The 17,191-nt window shown below is 67.2% G+C and overlaps 2 protein-coding genes across 2 annotated transcripts; both read left to right on the top strand.

Moving 5' to 3' along the window:
• Positions 1-1,720: 1,720 nt before the first annotated feature.
• Positions 1,721-3,226, top strand: GPIHBP1 (glycosylphosphatidylinositol anchored high density lipoprotein binding protein 1). Its single transcript, XM_040991599.1, has 4 exons — positions 1,721-1,772; positions 2,045-2,158; positions 2,346-2,462; positions 2,988-3,226. The coding sequence occupies exons 1-4, from the start codon at positions 1,721-1,723 to the stop codon at positions 3,224-3,226; spliced, it is 522 nt and encodes a 173-aa protein (XP_040847533.1).
• Positions 3,227-6,061: 2,835 nt separating this feature from the next.
• On the top strand, positions 6,062-6,698 carry LOC121163875 (zinc finger protein 41-like). Its single transcript, XM_040991597.1, has one exon. It carries the CDS (start codon positions 6,062-6,064, stop codon positions 6,665-6,667), a length of 606 nt encoding a protein of 201 aa, XP_040847531.1. The 3' UTR covers positions 6,668-6,698.
• Positions 6,699-17,191: the final 10,493 nt, after the last annotated feature.

Here is a 17,191-nt window from a genome sequence, read left to right as displayed (position 1 = left end):
GGAAGCATCCCCCACCCCCGTCTGTATGCCCCGTCCCAAGGAGGGACACACGGCTTGGAGTCAGGGCCTCCGCACCAGGAAATGCGGCACCCAGCCCGCGAGGTGCGGTGTCACTCAGTTCTCTGCCTTCTGCCTAGCGACCTGTTGATGTGAGCAGCAGAGCGGCAGGGAGGAGTCCGCTTCCATCTGCTGGTCCGCTCCCTGGGTGCCCACAGCACCGCCTGTACGGAAAGCCGAGCTAGACCCGTGACACCAGAGGAAGACGGCGGGGGACGCCTTAACCCAGCCTCTGCCCGCACTGCACAAAGCCACGTGGCCCCTACGGGACCCGTCCCCAGGAACCAGCTCTCTCAGGCTCCAAGGGCCGCCCCGTTCCCAGGCGTGTCCCCACCCTGGTGTCACGCTGCCTGCCTTCCTGGGGAGATCCGGCCTGTGGGTCCCCAGAGGCCAGGCCAAGGGACCACAAGTGCTAGTGAGGGAAGGGTGGGGCATGCATAGGCCATGTGGCTGGACCTCGTTGTCTGCAAGGCTGGCCACCAGGTCCTGGTGGCACTGTGGCCCCAGATCAGGTGGAGACAGATGCAGGTACACCCAAGCAGCAGCAATGGGGTGGTGACTATACTATTAGTCTTTGCTGGGCAATTCACAGGAGCGGTTCTGGCCAGGACACTGCAGTTTGAGCCAATGAGGAGCCAGGCTAGACTCCAGGAGAGGGAGGGCAGGTGAGGCAGTGGCACCTAGCTGGGTGTGACGAGGCGCAGAGCCGAGTGGGGCCGGGCAAGGGGGTGACTGGCCCCTGTAGACCCCTGCGGAAGCAGCCCAGCAGGTGTAGGCCTGCTCGGAGTCAGGGGCCTTCCTGGAGTATCTCCCACAGCCTGGACCAGAGCAGGGTGGGGGGAGGTGGATGGTGGGCACGGGGCGGGGCAGCCAGGGCACCTGCTGGAAGTTCAGCCGGACTGCAGGGCTGGCCAGGGTGGGGACAGCAGGACAACTGAGGGCTGAGCAGTCTTGAGGGCAATTGAGGGGCAGTGGCCTCTGGGGTGTCGGGGGCACACCGTTCCAGCCAGCCGCCAGAGGGCGGCGTCCCGCCCTGGGCACTGCCCTGAGCCGTGGATGGCCACCACACCCCAACGAGGAGCTGAGGCCACGGACCGAGGGTTGGGGACCCAGAGCTAGGCCCAGCAGGAGCTAGGCTGGGCTTCTGCTCCCGGCCCCGCCACTGACAGACAAATGAAGCGGCTGGTCTGAGCCTGGGGACCACTCCGGGCTCTCCCAGCCAGCGCCCCTCCAGATCACAGGAGACACAGGACCCAATCCGGACAGCCTTGTCACACAGCCAGGGTGTAAGAGGGACTGCGCTGGGGGACAGGCGCCAGCCTGCAGCGGTGGGTAGCCAGGGGGCTGGCCACACGAGAGCCAGGGTGGGTGGGTGAGGGCTGAGGCCTGGACACCCATACCCACCTCCAGCAGCCCGCGCAGGGTGGGGGCGTCCAGGTGGACAGGACCACAGGGCTGGCCGCAGTGACGTGCTCTTCCCCTGTGGCCCCAGAGGTCCTGGAGGGAAGCGGCGGCGTCCCCCGCCTGGCGCCCGCAGCTGGGGACGGTGCTGGGGCCATTGTTCCTTGCTGCAGCCGGTGGGGGCGTGGGAAGCCCTGGACGGTGCCCTCTGGCCCACTTGCTGACCCAGCACCTCAAGCCAGCCACTCGCACGTCCAGCAGCATGAAGGCGCTGGGGGTCGTGGTGCTGGCCCTGCTGCTGTGCCGGCAGCCAGGTGCGGGGTGGTGGGGGTCGGGGATTTCCAGGGACCCCAGGCTCAGAGCGGGAATCGGGGAGGAGAGGGGAGGGGTCTGTTTTGTGTCCAGACCTTGGTGGCCTGCTCTGTGCCTCTGGCGGGCAGGGCAGATGGCAGGGGCTGTGCGAGGGGACCGCCCAGAGCAGCTGCTGTGGGTGGCGAGCACAGCAAACCGCACCGGGCTGCAGGTGAGGAGGGCAGGGCTGAGTCGGGCTGGGGACACGGGCTTCACAGCTGTCCTGCCTGGCCAGGGAGAGGGTGGGCGCAGGAGGACAAGGACGATGACGACGTGGGGCTGGACGGCTACGATGATGAAGAGGAGGAGGAGGAGGAGGCCGGCGCTGGCCCTGGCAGCAGGGACGGAGGTACCCACCCTCGCCAACGCCCTCACTCTGACCTTGACTCTCAGCCGCCACTCGGGGAGGGAGGGGCAGTGGTGCCAGGAGCACAGGGTCCCTGGGGAGGGTGGGCTGGGGTCCTGGGGCGAGAGTCGGGGCGGCCCCTCCCCAGGACACCGCAGGGCCTTGGCCCGAGCCCCTCTCCTGCCCGCAGCACGGCTCCAGTGCTACAGCTGCCAGTCCTTACAGCGGGAGGAACGCTGCAGCCACACGCAGAGCTGCGCCCACAGCCAGCACTACTGTACCACCTTCATCACCCACGGCAACACCGGTGAGCCCTGCCCCTGGCCACCCAGCCCTGCCCCAGCCCTGCCCTGCCCTGTCCTGTCCTGCCCTTGGCCCACCCAGCCCTGCCCCTGACCACCCAGCCCTGCCCTGCCCTGTCCTGCCCTTGGCCCACCCAGCCCTGCCCCTGGCCACCCAGCCCTGCCCTGCCCTGTCCTGCCCTTGGCCCACCCAGCCCTGCCCTGTCCTGTCCTGCCCTTGGCCCACCCAGCCCTGCCCTGCCCTGTCCTGCCCCCTGCCTCACCCTGCCCTGCCCTGCCGTTGGCCCACCCAGCCCTGCCCTGCCCTGCCCTGCCCCCTGCCCCACCCAGCCCTGCCCCCTGCCCCAGCCCTGCCCTGCCCTTGGCCCACCCAGCCCTGCCCCTGGCCCTACCCTGCCCTGCCCCTGGCCCTACCCTGCCCCCTGCCCCACCCCAGCCCTACCCACCCCACTCCAGCCCTGCCCCTGGCCCCCTGCACACCTGGGAGCTGCCCACCATGACCTCAGCAGCCCCTCTGCTCCCTTGCCCAGGGTCAGGGCTCCTGACCACCTACTCCACGTGGTGCACAGACACCTGCCAGCCCATCAGCAGGACGGTGCAAGGGACCCAGCTGACCGTGACCTGCTGCCAGTCGACGCTGTGCAATGTCCCGCCCTGGCACAGGCCAGGGTCACAGGACCCACCGGGCAGCAGGGCAGCAGGCCCCCTGAGCAGCCTGGCACACGTGCTGGTCCCAGCCCTGCTGCTCAGCCTCTTTGGCAGCCTTTGAGCAAAGCGCCCTGGAAACCTGGCCAGCCCTGCCCTCCCCCCATGGCCCGTGGCCCCTGGTCCCTCTGGAGAATAAACTAGGTCTTGGCTTCTCACCCCACCCGTCTGCTCTGTGTGTCTAGGGACCTTCAGCCCCAGGGGGACCCCAGCCAGTCCACCAGGGAGGCCACAGTGGGTACTGCGGGCCATGGACAGCAGGGGAAGGGGCCTGGCAGCAGCACCCCCAGCAGGTCCTCGCTGCCCAGGGATGCCACCTCCCTCTCCTCCCCCTTGCCCCTTCCAGTGGCCACCTTGAGCCGGGAGGTGACATCCCCATGGCAGCCTCCCACTCCCAGATGGAAGCTACACCGCTGCCTGGAAGGCCCCTCCGCCACCAGCTGGACACACATGCGTGCGCATAGGCACCCACCTCACACACTGACACACAGATGAAGGGCAAACCCCGCACTGGCCCGACTCTGGCACCTCCTCCTAGCAGTCCAGTGCCCAGTGGGACCCCCTGGGTGCCCTGGAGAGCTGCTGTCCCAGGACGCTGCCCGCATGCCACCTGCACGCCCACGTGCGGCAGATGCTTAAAGAACGCAGCCCCGTCACCGGCCACATCAGCCCGCGTTCGCAGGAGCTGGGGTCCCCGCAACGCCTGCACATCCTCTAGGCTCTCGCGTTCTCAGAAGCTGGGAGGCTGCCAGTCTGCCCGGCAGGCGACCCCAGGGCTCTGGGCAGGAGGGGCACCCAGCTGGACACTGCCGGCGCCCTCCTGGTTGCTGCAACTCAGAGCCTCAGCACAGCCGTGACCAACCCAGCCCAGCTCTGCCCCGGGGCAGCACAGAGGGCAGAGGTGCCAGGAGGGTGAGAGGGGCCAGTGTGGAGGGCAGCCAGGACTCCAGGGGCCTCCTCTCAGGCCGAGTGGACACCAGCCACAGGGTGAGGCGGCAGTTACGAGCGGAGGGCACGGGAAGGAGACCAGGGCCTGCCACACAGTCCCCCGGGATGCAGCAGCTCCCGCCCCACAGGCCCTGGCCACCACGCCATGCCTGCAGCTGCCAGGCGAATGGGGGTGTGAGGAGGCCAAGGCCAAGGCCAGGGACCGCGTGCAGGGCTGGGTATCCGTTGCAAAGAAAAGCAGACAGGCCCTCCCTGCTCCCAGAACTGAAACAGCTCCAACACGCCTGTCTCGGGCGGAGAGAAAGCGGCTTGCAGAAGGGGGCGTGAGGAGGCTCCTGGGCGGGGCACCCCCTCTTGTGCTGCAGGGACCCCTGGGCCCGGCCCCTGGGGAAACGCTGCCTCCCCCAGGATGAGGGGGACCAGCCCCCCAGAATCCTTGCCTGACCTTGCTGGTAGTGCCCAAAGCAGAGCCCCGTCTGAGGGCACCGAGGGCACCGGCCTGGGCCACTGCTCAGCTAGGAGATGCGCCCATCTCCGGGGGGAGAGGTGAGGTGGCGTGGTCACCACGCCGGCCTAGAGTGCAGCCCGTCACCGGGCCCGCCGCACCTGCAGGAGGGCCCCGCCATGTCTCCCCAACCTGGCCAAGGTCCACCGAGCGCCCCGGGAGCCCAGGGTCCCGGAAGGGGCGAGGGGCTGTGGCCGTGCAGGGTCCTGCCGGCCTGCGGACACGTCCAGCTGACAGGGTTCAAGCCCCCTTCGTGGGCCCGGGCCGCTACAGACGCTCAGCTCCGCACCTCTCCCGGGCCATCCGCGTTCCCCAGGGATGAACGCGCACCTACGGCCCCGCCAACCCCGGAACCGCGGGCCGTGGACCGGAGGACGGCGAGGACAGCCCGTTCCCAGCCCTCGGTGCGGCTCCAGGGAGTCTGGGCGGCCCTGCCCGGGGGCAGCGCTCTCCGTGGGAAGGCCCAGCTCCACGGGAAGCAGGTGTCCGCAGCCTCCCGCTCCCGGTTCCGGACCCGCGCAGGCCCGGCGCCAGCAGGAAATCCCTGAGGAAGGAGGTTCGGCCCCGGGCCAGGAGCGACCCGCGCGGGGCTGCCTGAGGCGAGGCAGGGGCAGCGCCCGGCCCGGGGCCAAGCAGGCTTCCCGCGGCGCCCAGGGGCGGGACGAGCGGCACCGGCAGCGGACGGCGTCCACAGGAGCACCCGTCCACGCCGCGGCCGCAGCGCCACCGAGAGGCCGGAACGTGCGGCTAGAGCGGCCCGGAGGGGCGTGGCGCGGAGGCCCGGTGGGCGTGGCTTATCGGGGCCGACCACTGAGATGCGGTTCGGCTGCTAGAGCGGCGCCGGAAGGGCGTGGCTTATCCGGGCCGACCACTGAGATGCGCTTCGGCTGCTAGAGCGGCACCAGAGGGGGCGTGTGCGGAGGCCTGCTGGGCGGGACTTGCCAGTGCCGATCACTGAGACGCGCGTCGGCTGCTAGAGCGACCCCGAAGGGGCGGGGCTTGTCCGGGCCGATCACTGAGATGCTCCTAGGGAGCTAGAGCGCCCCAGGAAGGGGCGTGGCGCAGAGGCGTGGTGGGCGTGGCCTCTCCGGGCCGATCACTGAGACGCGGCCTCGGCTGCTAGAGCGGTACCGGAAGGGCGTGGGGCGGAGGCACGGTGGGCGCAGAGGCACGGTGGGCGTGGCTTGCCCGGGCCGACCACTGAGACGCGGCCTCGGCTGCTAGAGCGCCCCAGGAGGTGGCGGGCCCGGAGGTCGGGCCGGGGACGTGCGGCTGTGCGCGCCGTGGGCCCGGCGGCTCCGGGGCGGCCCGCGTCTCCGTGCGCTGGCCAGGACGCGCCCGCGGGATGCCCGCCCGGGGCGCCGCGGGAGGAGCCGCCGGCAGCCGCGCGTCTCCCGTGGGCGCTCGTCCGCCGCAGCCGGCGCGGGGCCGAGCCTGAGGCGGAGCATGGAGGCGCCGGGCGGCCGCAGGCGGAGGCCGCGGGCGGGCGAGGCCCCGCGCGCGGAGCAGGCCTCGGGCTCGGGGCCCGGCGAGGCGGGGCGCGCGCGCGGCCGCGGCAGGAGGGCGGCGCGCCTGAGCCCCGAGGACGAGGAGCTGCTGTTCGACGCCTTCGACGCGTCCTTCAAGGACGACTTCGACGGGGTGCCCGTGTTCGTGCCCTTCCAGCGGCGGCGGCCCTACGAGTGCGGCGAGTGCGGCCGCGTCTTCAAGCACAAGACGGACCACGCGCGCCACCAGCGCGTGCACACGGGCGAGAAGCCCTTCGCCTGCGGCCAGTGCGGCAAGAGCTTCCGGCACAGCTCGGACGTCACCAAGCACCAGCGCGTGCACACGGGCGAGAAGCCCTTCGCCTGCGGCCAGTGCGGCAAGGCCTTCAACTGCGGCTCCAACCTGCTCAAGCACCAGAAGACGCACAGCGGCGAGCGGCCCTACCGCTGCGCCGACTGCGGCCGCGCCTTCGCCTACAGCTCCTGCCTCATCCGGCACCGCAAGCGCCACCCGCGCAAGAAGCAGGACGGCCCGCCCGCTCCCGGCCTCGCCCCTCGGCCCTGAGGCGCCGCGTCCACGGAGGGCTCGGCCCTGCGCCTGCAGCTCGGCTCCCGGCGCCGGCGGCTCGGTGCAGCCCGGCTTCCTGGGCAGTGACGCCCTGCGCCTGCAGCAGACGGTGGGCACGTGCCCCCTGCAGCCCGCGCCCCCCTGCAGACGCAGCCCGCGCCCCCAGGCTGAGCACGCCCTGGTGTCGAGCCAGGGGCCTGGATTCCGTGTCCTCGGGGACTGTGGGGCAAGAGGGAGGGGCCTGGCCTTGTGTTTCCTTGAGGCTTCCTTTGTCTTGAAAGTTACGGAGAGAGGTGTCTCCGTCAGCTCTCCGCTCACCAGATGGCCACAGCAGGGCTGGGCCAGCAGGACCAGGACTTGGGTGGACCTAAGCGACTCCCACCCCGGGGCCAGTGGGGCCACAGGCGGCCTGTCTCCCACGCGGGCAGCAGGGGCCCCGCGCTTGAGCCTCTGCCCGCAGGCTCCCACTAGCAGCACGGGGGTCCAGGTGGTGCCAGCCAGCGTGTCACAGCCCGTGCCCAGATGGCACACCCTTGGTGAGGTTGCATAGTCGCCCACGCACGTGGTGTGGCGCGGCACCAGGCGGTGCTGTCACAGGGCACGGCCGCCCAGCCCGCAGCACTGGGCCGAAAGCCAGACGAAAGCCAGGTGAGCCGAGCCTCAGGGCCGCGGGCCCCGGCGCTGCCCTTCTACAAGGATTCAGGTGGAACGCAGGAAGGGAGTGTGCCCGCCGGGTCACTGCCCAGATGCTGCACTGGGCGCGGCCCGGCCAGGAGCTCCAGCCGCGCGTGGCGTGGGCGCAGGAGCCATCTCCCACTGCTGAAGCCCAATGTGGACCACTCGGCTGAGCGGGACGGGGTCCTGGGAGGACAGTCCAGGCTGGCGTGGCCGCAAGGACGCCGCAACCTTCCCCGTGCAGCTGTGTGCCAGGTGGGCGCGGGCTGCGTCCCGGAGGCCCCGCCCCAGCCGCTGGTTCCAGGTTTGGGGGTGAGCCGGTAGATGCTGGAAGTGCGTGTGGAGCCAGTGGCTGGACCGAGGGAGCTGAGAGCTGCAGACACAGGCGCTCTGCAGGGAGTCCGTGCCGGCCGGAGCAGACCAGGACCCCAGGGCCCAGTTGTGGCCGCGGGGAGCTCGGCCCACTGTGTGAGCAGGGCGAGCCGTGTGGCTGGCAGGCAGGCCCGCTCGGCAGCCGTGGCAGTGATGGGCAGAGGGACACTGCGTCCACTGGGCCAGGCCGCTCCGCCCTCCCAGGAGCCTACACCTGCTCCCCTCCCCTCCTCCGTCACCTGCTCCCCTCCCCTCCTCCGTCACCTGCTCCCCTCCCCTCCTCTGTCACCTCCCCTCCCCTCCTCTGTCACCTGCTCCCCTCCCCTCCTCCGTCACCTGCTCCCCTCCCCTCCTCCGTCACCTGCTCCCCTCCCCTCCTCCGTCACCTGCTCCCCTCCCCTCCTCCGTCACCTGCTCCCCTCCTCCGTCACCTGCTCCCCTCCCCTCCTCCGTCACCTGCTCCCCTCCCCTCCGTCACCTGCTCCCCTCCCCTCCTCTGTCACCTGCTCCCCTCCCCTCCTCTGTCACCTGCTCCCCTCCCCTCCTCTGTCACCTGCTCCCCTCCCCTCCTCTGTCACCTGCTCCCCTCCCCTCCTCCGTCACCTGCTCCCCTCCCCTCCCCCGTCACCTGCTCCCCTCCTCTGTCACCTGCTCCCCTCCTCTCCTCCGTCACCTGCTCCCCTCCCCTCCGTCACCTGCTCCCCTCCCCGTCACCTGCTCCCTCCCGTCACCTCCCCTCCCTCCTCGTCACCTGCTCCCCTCCCCTCCTCTGTCACCTCCCCTCCTCTCCTCTGTCACCTGCTCCCCTCCCCTCCTCTGTCACCTCCCCTCCTCCGTCACCTGCTCCCCTCCCCTCCTCCGTCACCTGCTCCCCTCCCCTCCTCTGTCACCTCCCCTCCTCTCCTCTGTCACCTGCTCCCCTCCCCTCCTCTGTCACCTGCTCCCCTCCCCTCCTCTGTCACCTCCCCTCCTCTCCTCTGTCACTTCCCCTCCTCCGTCACCTGCTCCCCTCCCCTCCTCCGTCACCTGCTCCCCTCCCCTCCTCTGTCACCTCCCCTCCTCTCCTCTGTCACCTGCTCCCCTCCCCTCCTCTGTCACCTGCTCCCCTCCCCTCCTCCGTCACCTGCTCCCCTCCTCTGTCACCTGCTCCCCTCCTCCGTCACCTGCTCCCCTCCTCTCCTCTGTCACCTGCTCCCCTCCCCTCCTCCGTCACCTGCTCCCCTCCCCTCCTCTGTCACCTCCCCTCCTCTCCTCTGTCACCTGCTCCCCTCCCCTCCTCTGTCACCTGCTCCCCTCCCCTCCTCCGTCACCTGCTCCCCTCCTCTGTCACCTGCTCCCCTCCTCTCCTCCGTCACCTGCTCCCCTCCCCTCCTCTGTCACCTGCTCCCCTCCCCTCCTCTGTCACCTGCTCCCCTCCCCTCCTCTGTCACCTCCCCTCCTCTCCTCTGTCACCTGCTCCCCTCCCCTCCTCCGTCACCTGCTCCCCTCCCCTCCTCCGTCACCTGCTCCCCTCCTCCGTCACCTGCTCCCCTCCCCTCCTCCGTCACCTCCCCTCCTCCGTCACCTGCTCCCCTCCTCTCCTCTCCTCCGTCACCTGCTCCCCTCCTCTGCTCCTGTCACCTGCTCCCCTCCTCTCCTCCGTCACCTGCTCCCCTCCCCTCCTCCGTCACCTCCCCTCCTCTGTCACCTGCTCCCCTCCCCTCCTCCGTCACCTCCCCTCCTCTGTCACCTGCTCCCCTCCCCTCCTCTGTCACCTGCTCCCCTCCTCCCCTCTGTCACCTGCTCCCCTCCTGTCACTTGCTCATCAGGCATTCTGATTGCCCCGACAGGATGCTGATGGTGGCGACTCCCGGAGGCTGCGTCCCTAACAGAAGATGTCAGGTGTGCGTGCTGTTCTGTCCAGTGGCTCCAGGAGCTCCTGCCTCCCCGCTGCCCGCTGCCCGCTGCCCGGGAGTGGGGCTCTGGCTTCAGCCTCTGCTCTAGGCCCTGGGAGGGATCCGGATCCTGAGCCTCAGCAGCCAGGTCGCAGCCAGACCCCACCTGACTGACCACCGTGGCTGGTGCTTGGGCCTCATCCCTGCTGTCCTGCAGTGTGGTGGGAAGTGGCACCTGGCCCGCAAGGGACCTGCCCTACAGGCCCGGGGCTCACCATTCCCAGCAGTCCAGGCGCCCTAGCCCACCGGCCCGGGGCTCACCATTCCCAGCAGTCCAGGCGCCCTAGCCCACCGGCCCGGGGCTCACCATTCCCAGCAGTCCAGGCGCCCTAGCCCACCGGCCCGGGGCTCACTATCCAGCACAATGTGGTGGCTGTGCCCGGTTCCCCTGCCTGGTGGTTCCTACTGTCCTCTTGTCCCGAGCTCAGCTTGCATCCAGCCGCGTTGGTACCGTGAGCCGTCTTGCCTGCCGTGTCTGTGGAATTCGTGTGTGGGTCCACAGCCCCTTCCACTGGTCAGTGTGTGTCAAGCAGTAAACGCTGGTGTGACCCCTCTGAGTTGGTGTGGTGTGGCCCTCAGCTTCCCAGGGGTCCGAAGGTCCTGGGGGGCAGGACCAGAGCCCCAGCCAGACTCCAAGACACACCCTTGCCTTCCCTGGGACCTCGGTCAGGCCTCGGGCCCGTGCTGCGAGGTGGTCTGAACCCGTAGGCCCTCCTGTCCATCTTCAGGTCCACTTTCCTGGTGGTTCCTGGGGGCTGTTCGTCTGTTACCTGTAGGGGTGATGCCTAAAGCAGGGTTCATCCTGGGTCAGTAAGTCCTGCCCAGGAGTCGGCGCGCTCAAGGTGGAAACATGGAACTAGGCTGACACGCTGAGCCCTGGGCTCGGGGCACAGCCGGCTGGGGGTCCGGGTCCCTGGGGAGTGGGCATGCAGTGTCACTCAAAGTATGTGCAGGCCTGGTGCGGTGGTCTAGCAGCTAAAGTCCTCACCCTGAATGCACCGGGATCCCGTATGGGCAGCAGTGCTGGTCCCAATGGCCCACTTTCCCTCCAGCTCCCTGCCCGTGGCCTGAGAAGGCAGTCCAGAGCCTTGGGACCCTGTACCCGCGTGGGAGACAGCTCCAACCGTTGCCGCTGTTTGGGGAGCGAGTCATCGGAGGGAAGATCTCGCTCTGCCTCCTCTCTGTGTATCTGGCTTTGCCATAAAAATAAATAAATCATGTGCAGAGCCAGAGCAGCAGGTCCTGACAGGTCCCCCACATTCTTGCTCCCCAGGGTGAGTGGAGGTAAGATGGGGGCCGTCGGGAGCTGCCGTCCACTGCAGGGGCCAGCGTGTCCAGGATGATCCTGGGCAGCGCAGGGCCCAACACCCCCAGGTGACTGCAAGATCTTGCAAGGGCTGGCTCACTCCCCAGATGCCTGCAACACCAGGGCCAGGCCGAGGCTGGGAGCTGGGATCCCCATCCGTGTCCTCTGTGTGGGCGATGAGGGCCCGAGGACTTGAGCCGTCACTGCTACCCACCCACTCCCCCGTGGAGCATCAGCTGGGAGCTGACCAGGACTGAAATTCAGAAATTGCAGCACTGGCCGGGGGTGTCCCGAGCGGCTTAGTCTCTGCGGCAGATACCTGTCCCCTTCCATGTCCTAATCCAGGGCTCTGGGCTCCAGCCCGCTCTCGCTGTCCACACCGTGCCCCAGCCACCAGGACTGTCAGCTTCTGTGCAATGCTGGCCTCACCCCCTCCCGTGGACATGACCTCGGGCCACCAGGCAACATGGGGGACACTCACGCCTTGGGCATCAGTGCACCCCACAGCACCACTGGCTACAGCGGGCTCTGTGGGTGGACAAGTTGAGTGGCCCCGGGCACACCCATCTGGGTGCCCAGCCCCTGGACCTCCTTCCTGGCCTGAGAAAGCCCCTGTTGAGCTGGCTTGGCCACAGCCTGACGCCAGACCCGCAGGGGGCAGCCCTCCAGCATGAGTGTCGGAGCTCCCGTGACCCCCTGCTTCCACTCTGCAGCTTTCCCATGACACTCCCACCGCAGTGGGTCGGTGTAGTGTCGGATACACAGGGTTTTACAGAAAGATTAATTTATTATTTGAAAGGCAGAGTTAGAGATCTTCCATCCACTGGGTCACTTCCCGAAGTGGGCCGAGTCGCAGCAAGGGGCTCCATCTGGGTCTCCCAGGCGCATTAGCTGGACGGGGGCAGCTCTGCGGTGGGTGCCGCTGTGGTGTGACACCGGCCAGCCCGGCCAGCCGGGTGCACGACCAGCAGGGCCAGCAGGGTGTACGCCCCGCGTCTCCAGCAGGGTGCACGCCCCCGCGCCTCCAGCAGGGCCAGCCGGGTGCACGTCCCGCGTGTCCAGCAGGGCCAGTGAGCCCCCAGCGCTGATGCGCGGCAGCGTGCGGTCCTCCCCGGCCCAGAGCGTCCCGGAAGCGCGGTGGACAGCGAGGCGGGTGCGCTTCCGGCCGGTGCGGTGGCCGCGGAGGTGAGTGGGCGCGGGCAGCGGAGGACGCGGTGCCTCGGGCCAGGGCGGGAGAGGAGGCGCCGGGCGGGTCAGGCCACGGGCCGTGCTGTGTCCGCGCTCGGGGACGGGAGCCACAGCCGGGTCCACTCGGCAGATGGGTGGCAGGTGCCAGCCTTCCCCAGCAGGTGCCTCCCCCTCCCCCAGCAGGTGCCAGCCCTCCCCCAGCAGGCGCCTCCCCCTCCCCCAGCAGGCGCCTCCCCCTCCCCCAGCAGGTACCTCCCCTCCCCAGCAGGTGCCTCCCCCTCCCCCAGCAGGTGCCAGCCCTCCCCCAGCAGGTGCCTCCCCCTCCCCCAGCAGGTGCCAGCCCTCCCCCAACAGGCGCCTCCCCCTCCCCAGCAGGTGCCACTTGGCCTGTCACCTCTGGGGCAGATGGAGCAAAGGTAAGTGTGGCCTGTGACTTGGACTCTGCAGTCTTTGTCCACTTTTCGGGAAGGCCCAGCTGAAATGTCAGGGCTTTGGGCTCCATCCAGCAGCAGCCCAAGTGGCTCGGTGGGGAAGGCTGCTGGGAGAGCAGTGATTCCTTCTCTCCCAGGTCCCGGAGCGCGGAGCTTCAGCGAGTTGGGAAGATGGCGGCCCCAGGAGGCATGGAGCAGCTCTCAGCTGCCCCGTCTCACGTCAGCCTCTCCTCGGCAGGGACACTGGGCGCCCAGCCCTTCCACAGCCAGCCACACGGTACTTACCCTAGCCCACTGGGTCCTGCCTGTCCCACTCCATTCCCCAGCCTGTGGCTGACAGGGCTTTCTCCTGGGCTGCGTCCTGTCTGGTTGGCAGGGTGCCCATCGTCCGGGGTGCCCGCATCCAAGGTGCCCACCATTGGGTTGCCCTGCTGTCCAGGGCACCTGCCATCTAGGGTGCCCGCCGTCTGGGGTGCCCCCATCCAGGGTGCCAACCATCTGGGGTGCCCGCCATCTGGGTGCCGGTCAGCATTCCTGCACCACCTCCCAGTGGTGACGCCGTGTGTGCCCTGGGTAAGCCGTGGGCGCTGGCTTGTGAGATGTTCGTAGAAATCAAGCCCGGAGCGGTTGAATTTTAAAATGAAAAGTCTCCATCTATGAGGGAGCGGGTCCTAAGGTGGTGGGCAGGGGTCAGAACCACCGGCACGCCAGCCTGCCTCCCCAAAGCAACGCCGTGTTTTAAACAGTGAAGGTTGACAACGAGATATTATTATTATTAGAAAGGCAGATATGCAGAGAGGAAGAGAGAGAGGAAGATCTTCCATCTGCTGTGCCCCAAATGGACACAACAGCAGGAGCAGTGGCCTACCAGCTAAAGTCCTCGCCTTGCATGTGCCAGGATCCCATATGGTCGTTGGTTCATGTCCTGGCAGCCCCACTTCCCATCCAGCTCCCTGCCTGTGGCCTGGGAAAGCAGTGGAGGACGGCCCAAAGTCTTGGGACTCTGCACCCATGTGGGAGACCTGGATGAAGCTCCTGGCTCCTGGTTTTCTTATGCAGCCTGTGAAGCAAATAAATAATTGTACACAGGCAGAAAGTGCCCTGTGCTGGGAAGCCAGAGCAAGGGAGCAGAGCTCAGCCGTGTGGCAGGGTGCGGGGAGCCGCAGGGTGCAGGGAGCCGCAGGGTGCGGGGAGCCCAGGGAGCCGCAGGGCGCAGGGAGCCGCAGGGCACGGGGAGCCGCAGGGCGCGGGGAGCCACAGGGCGCGGGGAGCCGCAGGGCACGGGGAGCCGCAGGGCACGGGGAACCGCAGGGCGCGGGGAGCCGCAGGGAGCCCAGGGAGCCGCAGGGCGCGGGGAGCCGCGGGGAGCCCAGGGAGCCGCAGGGTGCAGGGAGCCGCAGGGTGCGGGGAGCCGCGGGGTGCGGGGAGCGCGGGGAGCCGCGGGGTGCGGGGAGCCCAGGGAGCGCGGGGAGCCGCAGTCCTGTAGGACAGCAGTGTGGCCGGTGGCAGCATGAGCCCAGACTTCTTTGAAACCTGGTGTCCTCACTGCTATTCTCGTCTTCTCTCTTAGCAGAGGCTGTTCCCTGCTGCTGGTGCGCCTGGCCTGGATCTCAAGTGCCAACGCGAGGTATACCCTGATGGAGGCACCCACAGCCAGGACTGTCCTGGTCCCATCTGCCCAGCGGCGTGGACACCCTCAGGCTCAGGCCGCACTGCGCACACTGTTTGCAGTGCGCTCCTGGCCTCACAGCAGGCCCCCTATTCATTCTCCTGGGCCACCCCTCCCCTCCTGGAGACTACAACATCCGTACCTGGGTTGCTCTGGCAGGAGGCGACCAGCTTCTTGGCCTCCCTGGTTCCCTCCGTTTTGAACATTGAAGGTCACACTTGCAGGCTGGCAAAGCCAAGGCCATGCTATTACTGTCAGCAACGGCAGCCACATGGGAAACAGCAGCATGGGGGCTGACCATCCCCACAGCCCCTCTAGGCTCAAGCTGTGTTTTCCAGAAGTCCAGGAACTACAGAGACCTCTCCCTCCTGATGGGAAGGTGAGGAGGGAGTGAGGAAGTAAGCCAGGAGAGCTGGCAAAGAGCCACTCAGAGCCCAGGGCTGCTGGCGGTGACTCCCTCCCTTGTCAGATGTGTCGTGTCCGGACACAGGCTGGACAGCTCTGGGCCGCACATGTGATCGCCTTAGCAGGCCCACACACAGTGCGGCGGACCAAACACCTCCCATGGAAACGTGAGAGCTGACACAGGCAGGTGCCATCCGTGCCCTCCAAGGGTGGCCACTTTCGGGCAGCCCTCAGGTCTGCTGGGCCCTGTCAGCCTGTCAGTAGCCCTGGTTTCTCGGTTGGAAAGTCCTCCTACCAGTTTCAACCTCTGCGGGGTGTGGGCATCTGGAGGCGGCAAGTCCTTGTGGGTACGCCCTCCAGGCTCCGAGTATAACTCCCAAGAAGGCGATGGTCAGGCATGCCCCAGTGAGAATGCTGCCCGTGGTCAGGGCCCCTTGGGCTGCACAGAGCCTCCGGAGGGAGCTGAAGGCCACGGTGATGGTGGTGGACTCTCCCCGTGACGACCTGGGAGTCAGGTTCCTGAGTGTCCATTCTGAGCGCCACCCAGGGCCACCTGCTGCGTCTGCGTACTGACTTCCTGCTTTCCCTGCTAGGGTGGACTTCTCCTAGTGCCCACCCACGGGGCAGTCTGGTCTCCGTCATAGCCTCAGTGTCACAGGAGGTTTCCCATAACGTGACTGTCGTCTGGCCTTGGCAGCCCCTGTCCGTCTGCTGACACTCAGTGACTGAGTTCCATGTCTCTTACGAGTGGCCAGCATTGCCGCTTCCCTGGAGCTTCTGTCTGAACGGCCAGAACGGTCGGTCACTGCCCAGCGTGGGTTACTGCTGTCTTTAAAACAACTGCTCCAAGGGTGTCATCAAGACAGCAAAAGACAACCCACAGAAGAGAGAATGCTCTCAAGTCAGAGGCAGAAGCACCAAGTGTTGGAAAGTGGAATAAAAAGGTAAGTTTTGGTGCAAAAAAATTTTTAATGCGTTTTTTATTACATTTTTTAATGTACTTTTTGAAGATATCTTGTTTTGTTAAGGAATTAATAGCCATAATATATAGGGCACTCATACAGCTCAATAGCAAAAAAGACAACCCAGTTTAACAACCGGTGACAGGTGGCCCTGAACGAACTCCTCCGAGGCTGGTGCACAAAGCGCCTCACTCCTCAGGGTACAAGCTCAACCCCAGCCCGGGACAGCCACACTGCTCCCACAGAAAATGACAGTGCTGGCCAGCACGTGCAGAGTGGGGTTCCCACACAGGAGGCAGGGAGGGCAGGCAGGCAGAGCCGTTCAAGGAACAGACCCGACATAGCTAGCACAGGACACGGAAGTTCTGCTGCTGATAGCTGAAGACGTGGGGCGGCTCGTACGGGGCCTGCTTGAAGCCCAGCTGGTGGTACCTCTGCCCCTGCTGCACACAGCCAGGCCCAACACTGGGATGTGGGCATCCAAAGTGCTGTGTTTTATTTCAGACTTTATTTATCTGAAAGTCAGAGAAAGAGGCCAAGAGATCTTCCACCCGCTGGTTCACTGCCCGGATGGCTGCAGTGTCCAGGCTGGCCGGGCTGAGCTGCCGGCAGCAACACAGGGGCCCAAGCACTCGGGCCAGCGTCCGCTGCCCTCCCAGGAGCACTAACGGGGACTTCAGCCTAACTGGCTGAACACGACACCAGCTGCCAGGGTGGGTGTCCTGGGTGCAGTGCCCACTGGAACACTGGACAGGGAAGGTCAAGCACTGTGGGCCTCCTTTTCCGAGACAAACCCAGAACAGGCAGGTCCCTGGACAGGTGCACGGCGCTCCTGAAGCCGGAGCTGCCGGGGTGAAGTGGGTTACAGGGACGAGGAATGTCAGTGCCACTGAAGGCGCGTGTTAGGGCGGCTGGAATGACCTACAGAGCTCCACAGGCGGGTTAGAGACAGAGCCTCCGCCAGGGACAGCCCGGGGTCCCAAGCTGGACACAGGAAGGCTTGTGAAATTATAGTCCCAATTAGCACTCAGTGTGCTGGGCACCCACTGCCACCGCTGCATGGGCACAGGCAGCCCAGCGGGTACGGCAGCTGCAGGGTCAATCATGCAGACAGCTCCCGGGGCCGCGCAGGGCCTGGGCCCGAGGGCTGCCTGTGCCTGGAGAGCCGCTGTGAGGGTGGCGGAGTTGGCTGAGCCCTGGACCCCAGCTGTGCCTCCTTTGCTCCAGGGTCCACAGCTTGGTCCTTGGTGGAAACTGCACAAACTGTTAGAGCCCCTTCCAAGCGTGCCATCCAGGCACCGAGCTGTGGACAGCTGCGAGTCTTCAAAAGCAGCCTGGGTAGTTCTTCCTTGAGGCGCCCTCAGTTCCGCCCAGTGGGGCTGTTGAGTGTGGTCACCTAGGAAAGCAGGGGCACGGGAAGGTGTGGGGTGCCAGGTGCCTCTGGTTCGGATCTAGGAGAGAGAGGCGGTTCTTTGTTCCCGGGTGGACCGTGCCTTCTAAGGCAATTGCTGATTTGCAGCAAACACCCATGGGGCCCTGGCACCTGGGGAGACGCCAGTGCCTTCAGCACATGAATGGC

The sequence above is a fragment of the Ochotona curzoniae genome, unplaced genomic scaffold, assembly GCF_017591425.1.
Source record: "Ochotona curzoniae isolate NIBS_2020 unplaced genomic scaffold, NIBS_Ocur_1.0 contig_65, whole genome shotgun sequence".
NCBI lineage: Eukaryota > Metazoa > Chordata > Mammalia > Lagomorpha > Ochotonidae > Ochotona > Ochotona curzoniae.
The sequence above is the reverse complement of the archived record's forward strand: the minus strand, read 5'-3'. Positions and strand labels throughout refer to the sequence as shown.

Excerpts from the sequence above, each read along its gene's own strand:
- GPIHBP1 (XM_040991599.1), top strand. The coding sequence starts at position 1,721 with ATGAAGGCGCTGGGGGTCGTGGTGCTGGCCCTGCTGCTGTGCCGGCAG. Across the intron at positions 1,773-2,044 it reads GCTGCTGTGCCGGCAGCCAG|GGAGAGGGTGGGCGCAGGAG; the intron begins GTGCGGGGTGGT and ends CTGCCTGGCCAG. Across the intron at positions 2,463-2,987 it reads CATCACCCACGGCAACACCG|GGTCAGGGCTCCTGACCACC; the intron begins GTGAGCCCTGCC and ends TCCCTTGCCCAG.
- LOC121163875 (XM_040991597.1), top strand. The coding sequence starts at position 6,062 with ATGGAGGCGCCGGGCGGCCGCAGGCGGAGGCCGCGGGCGGGCGAGGCC.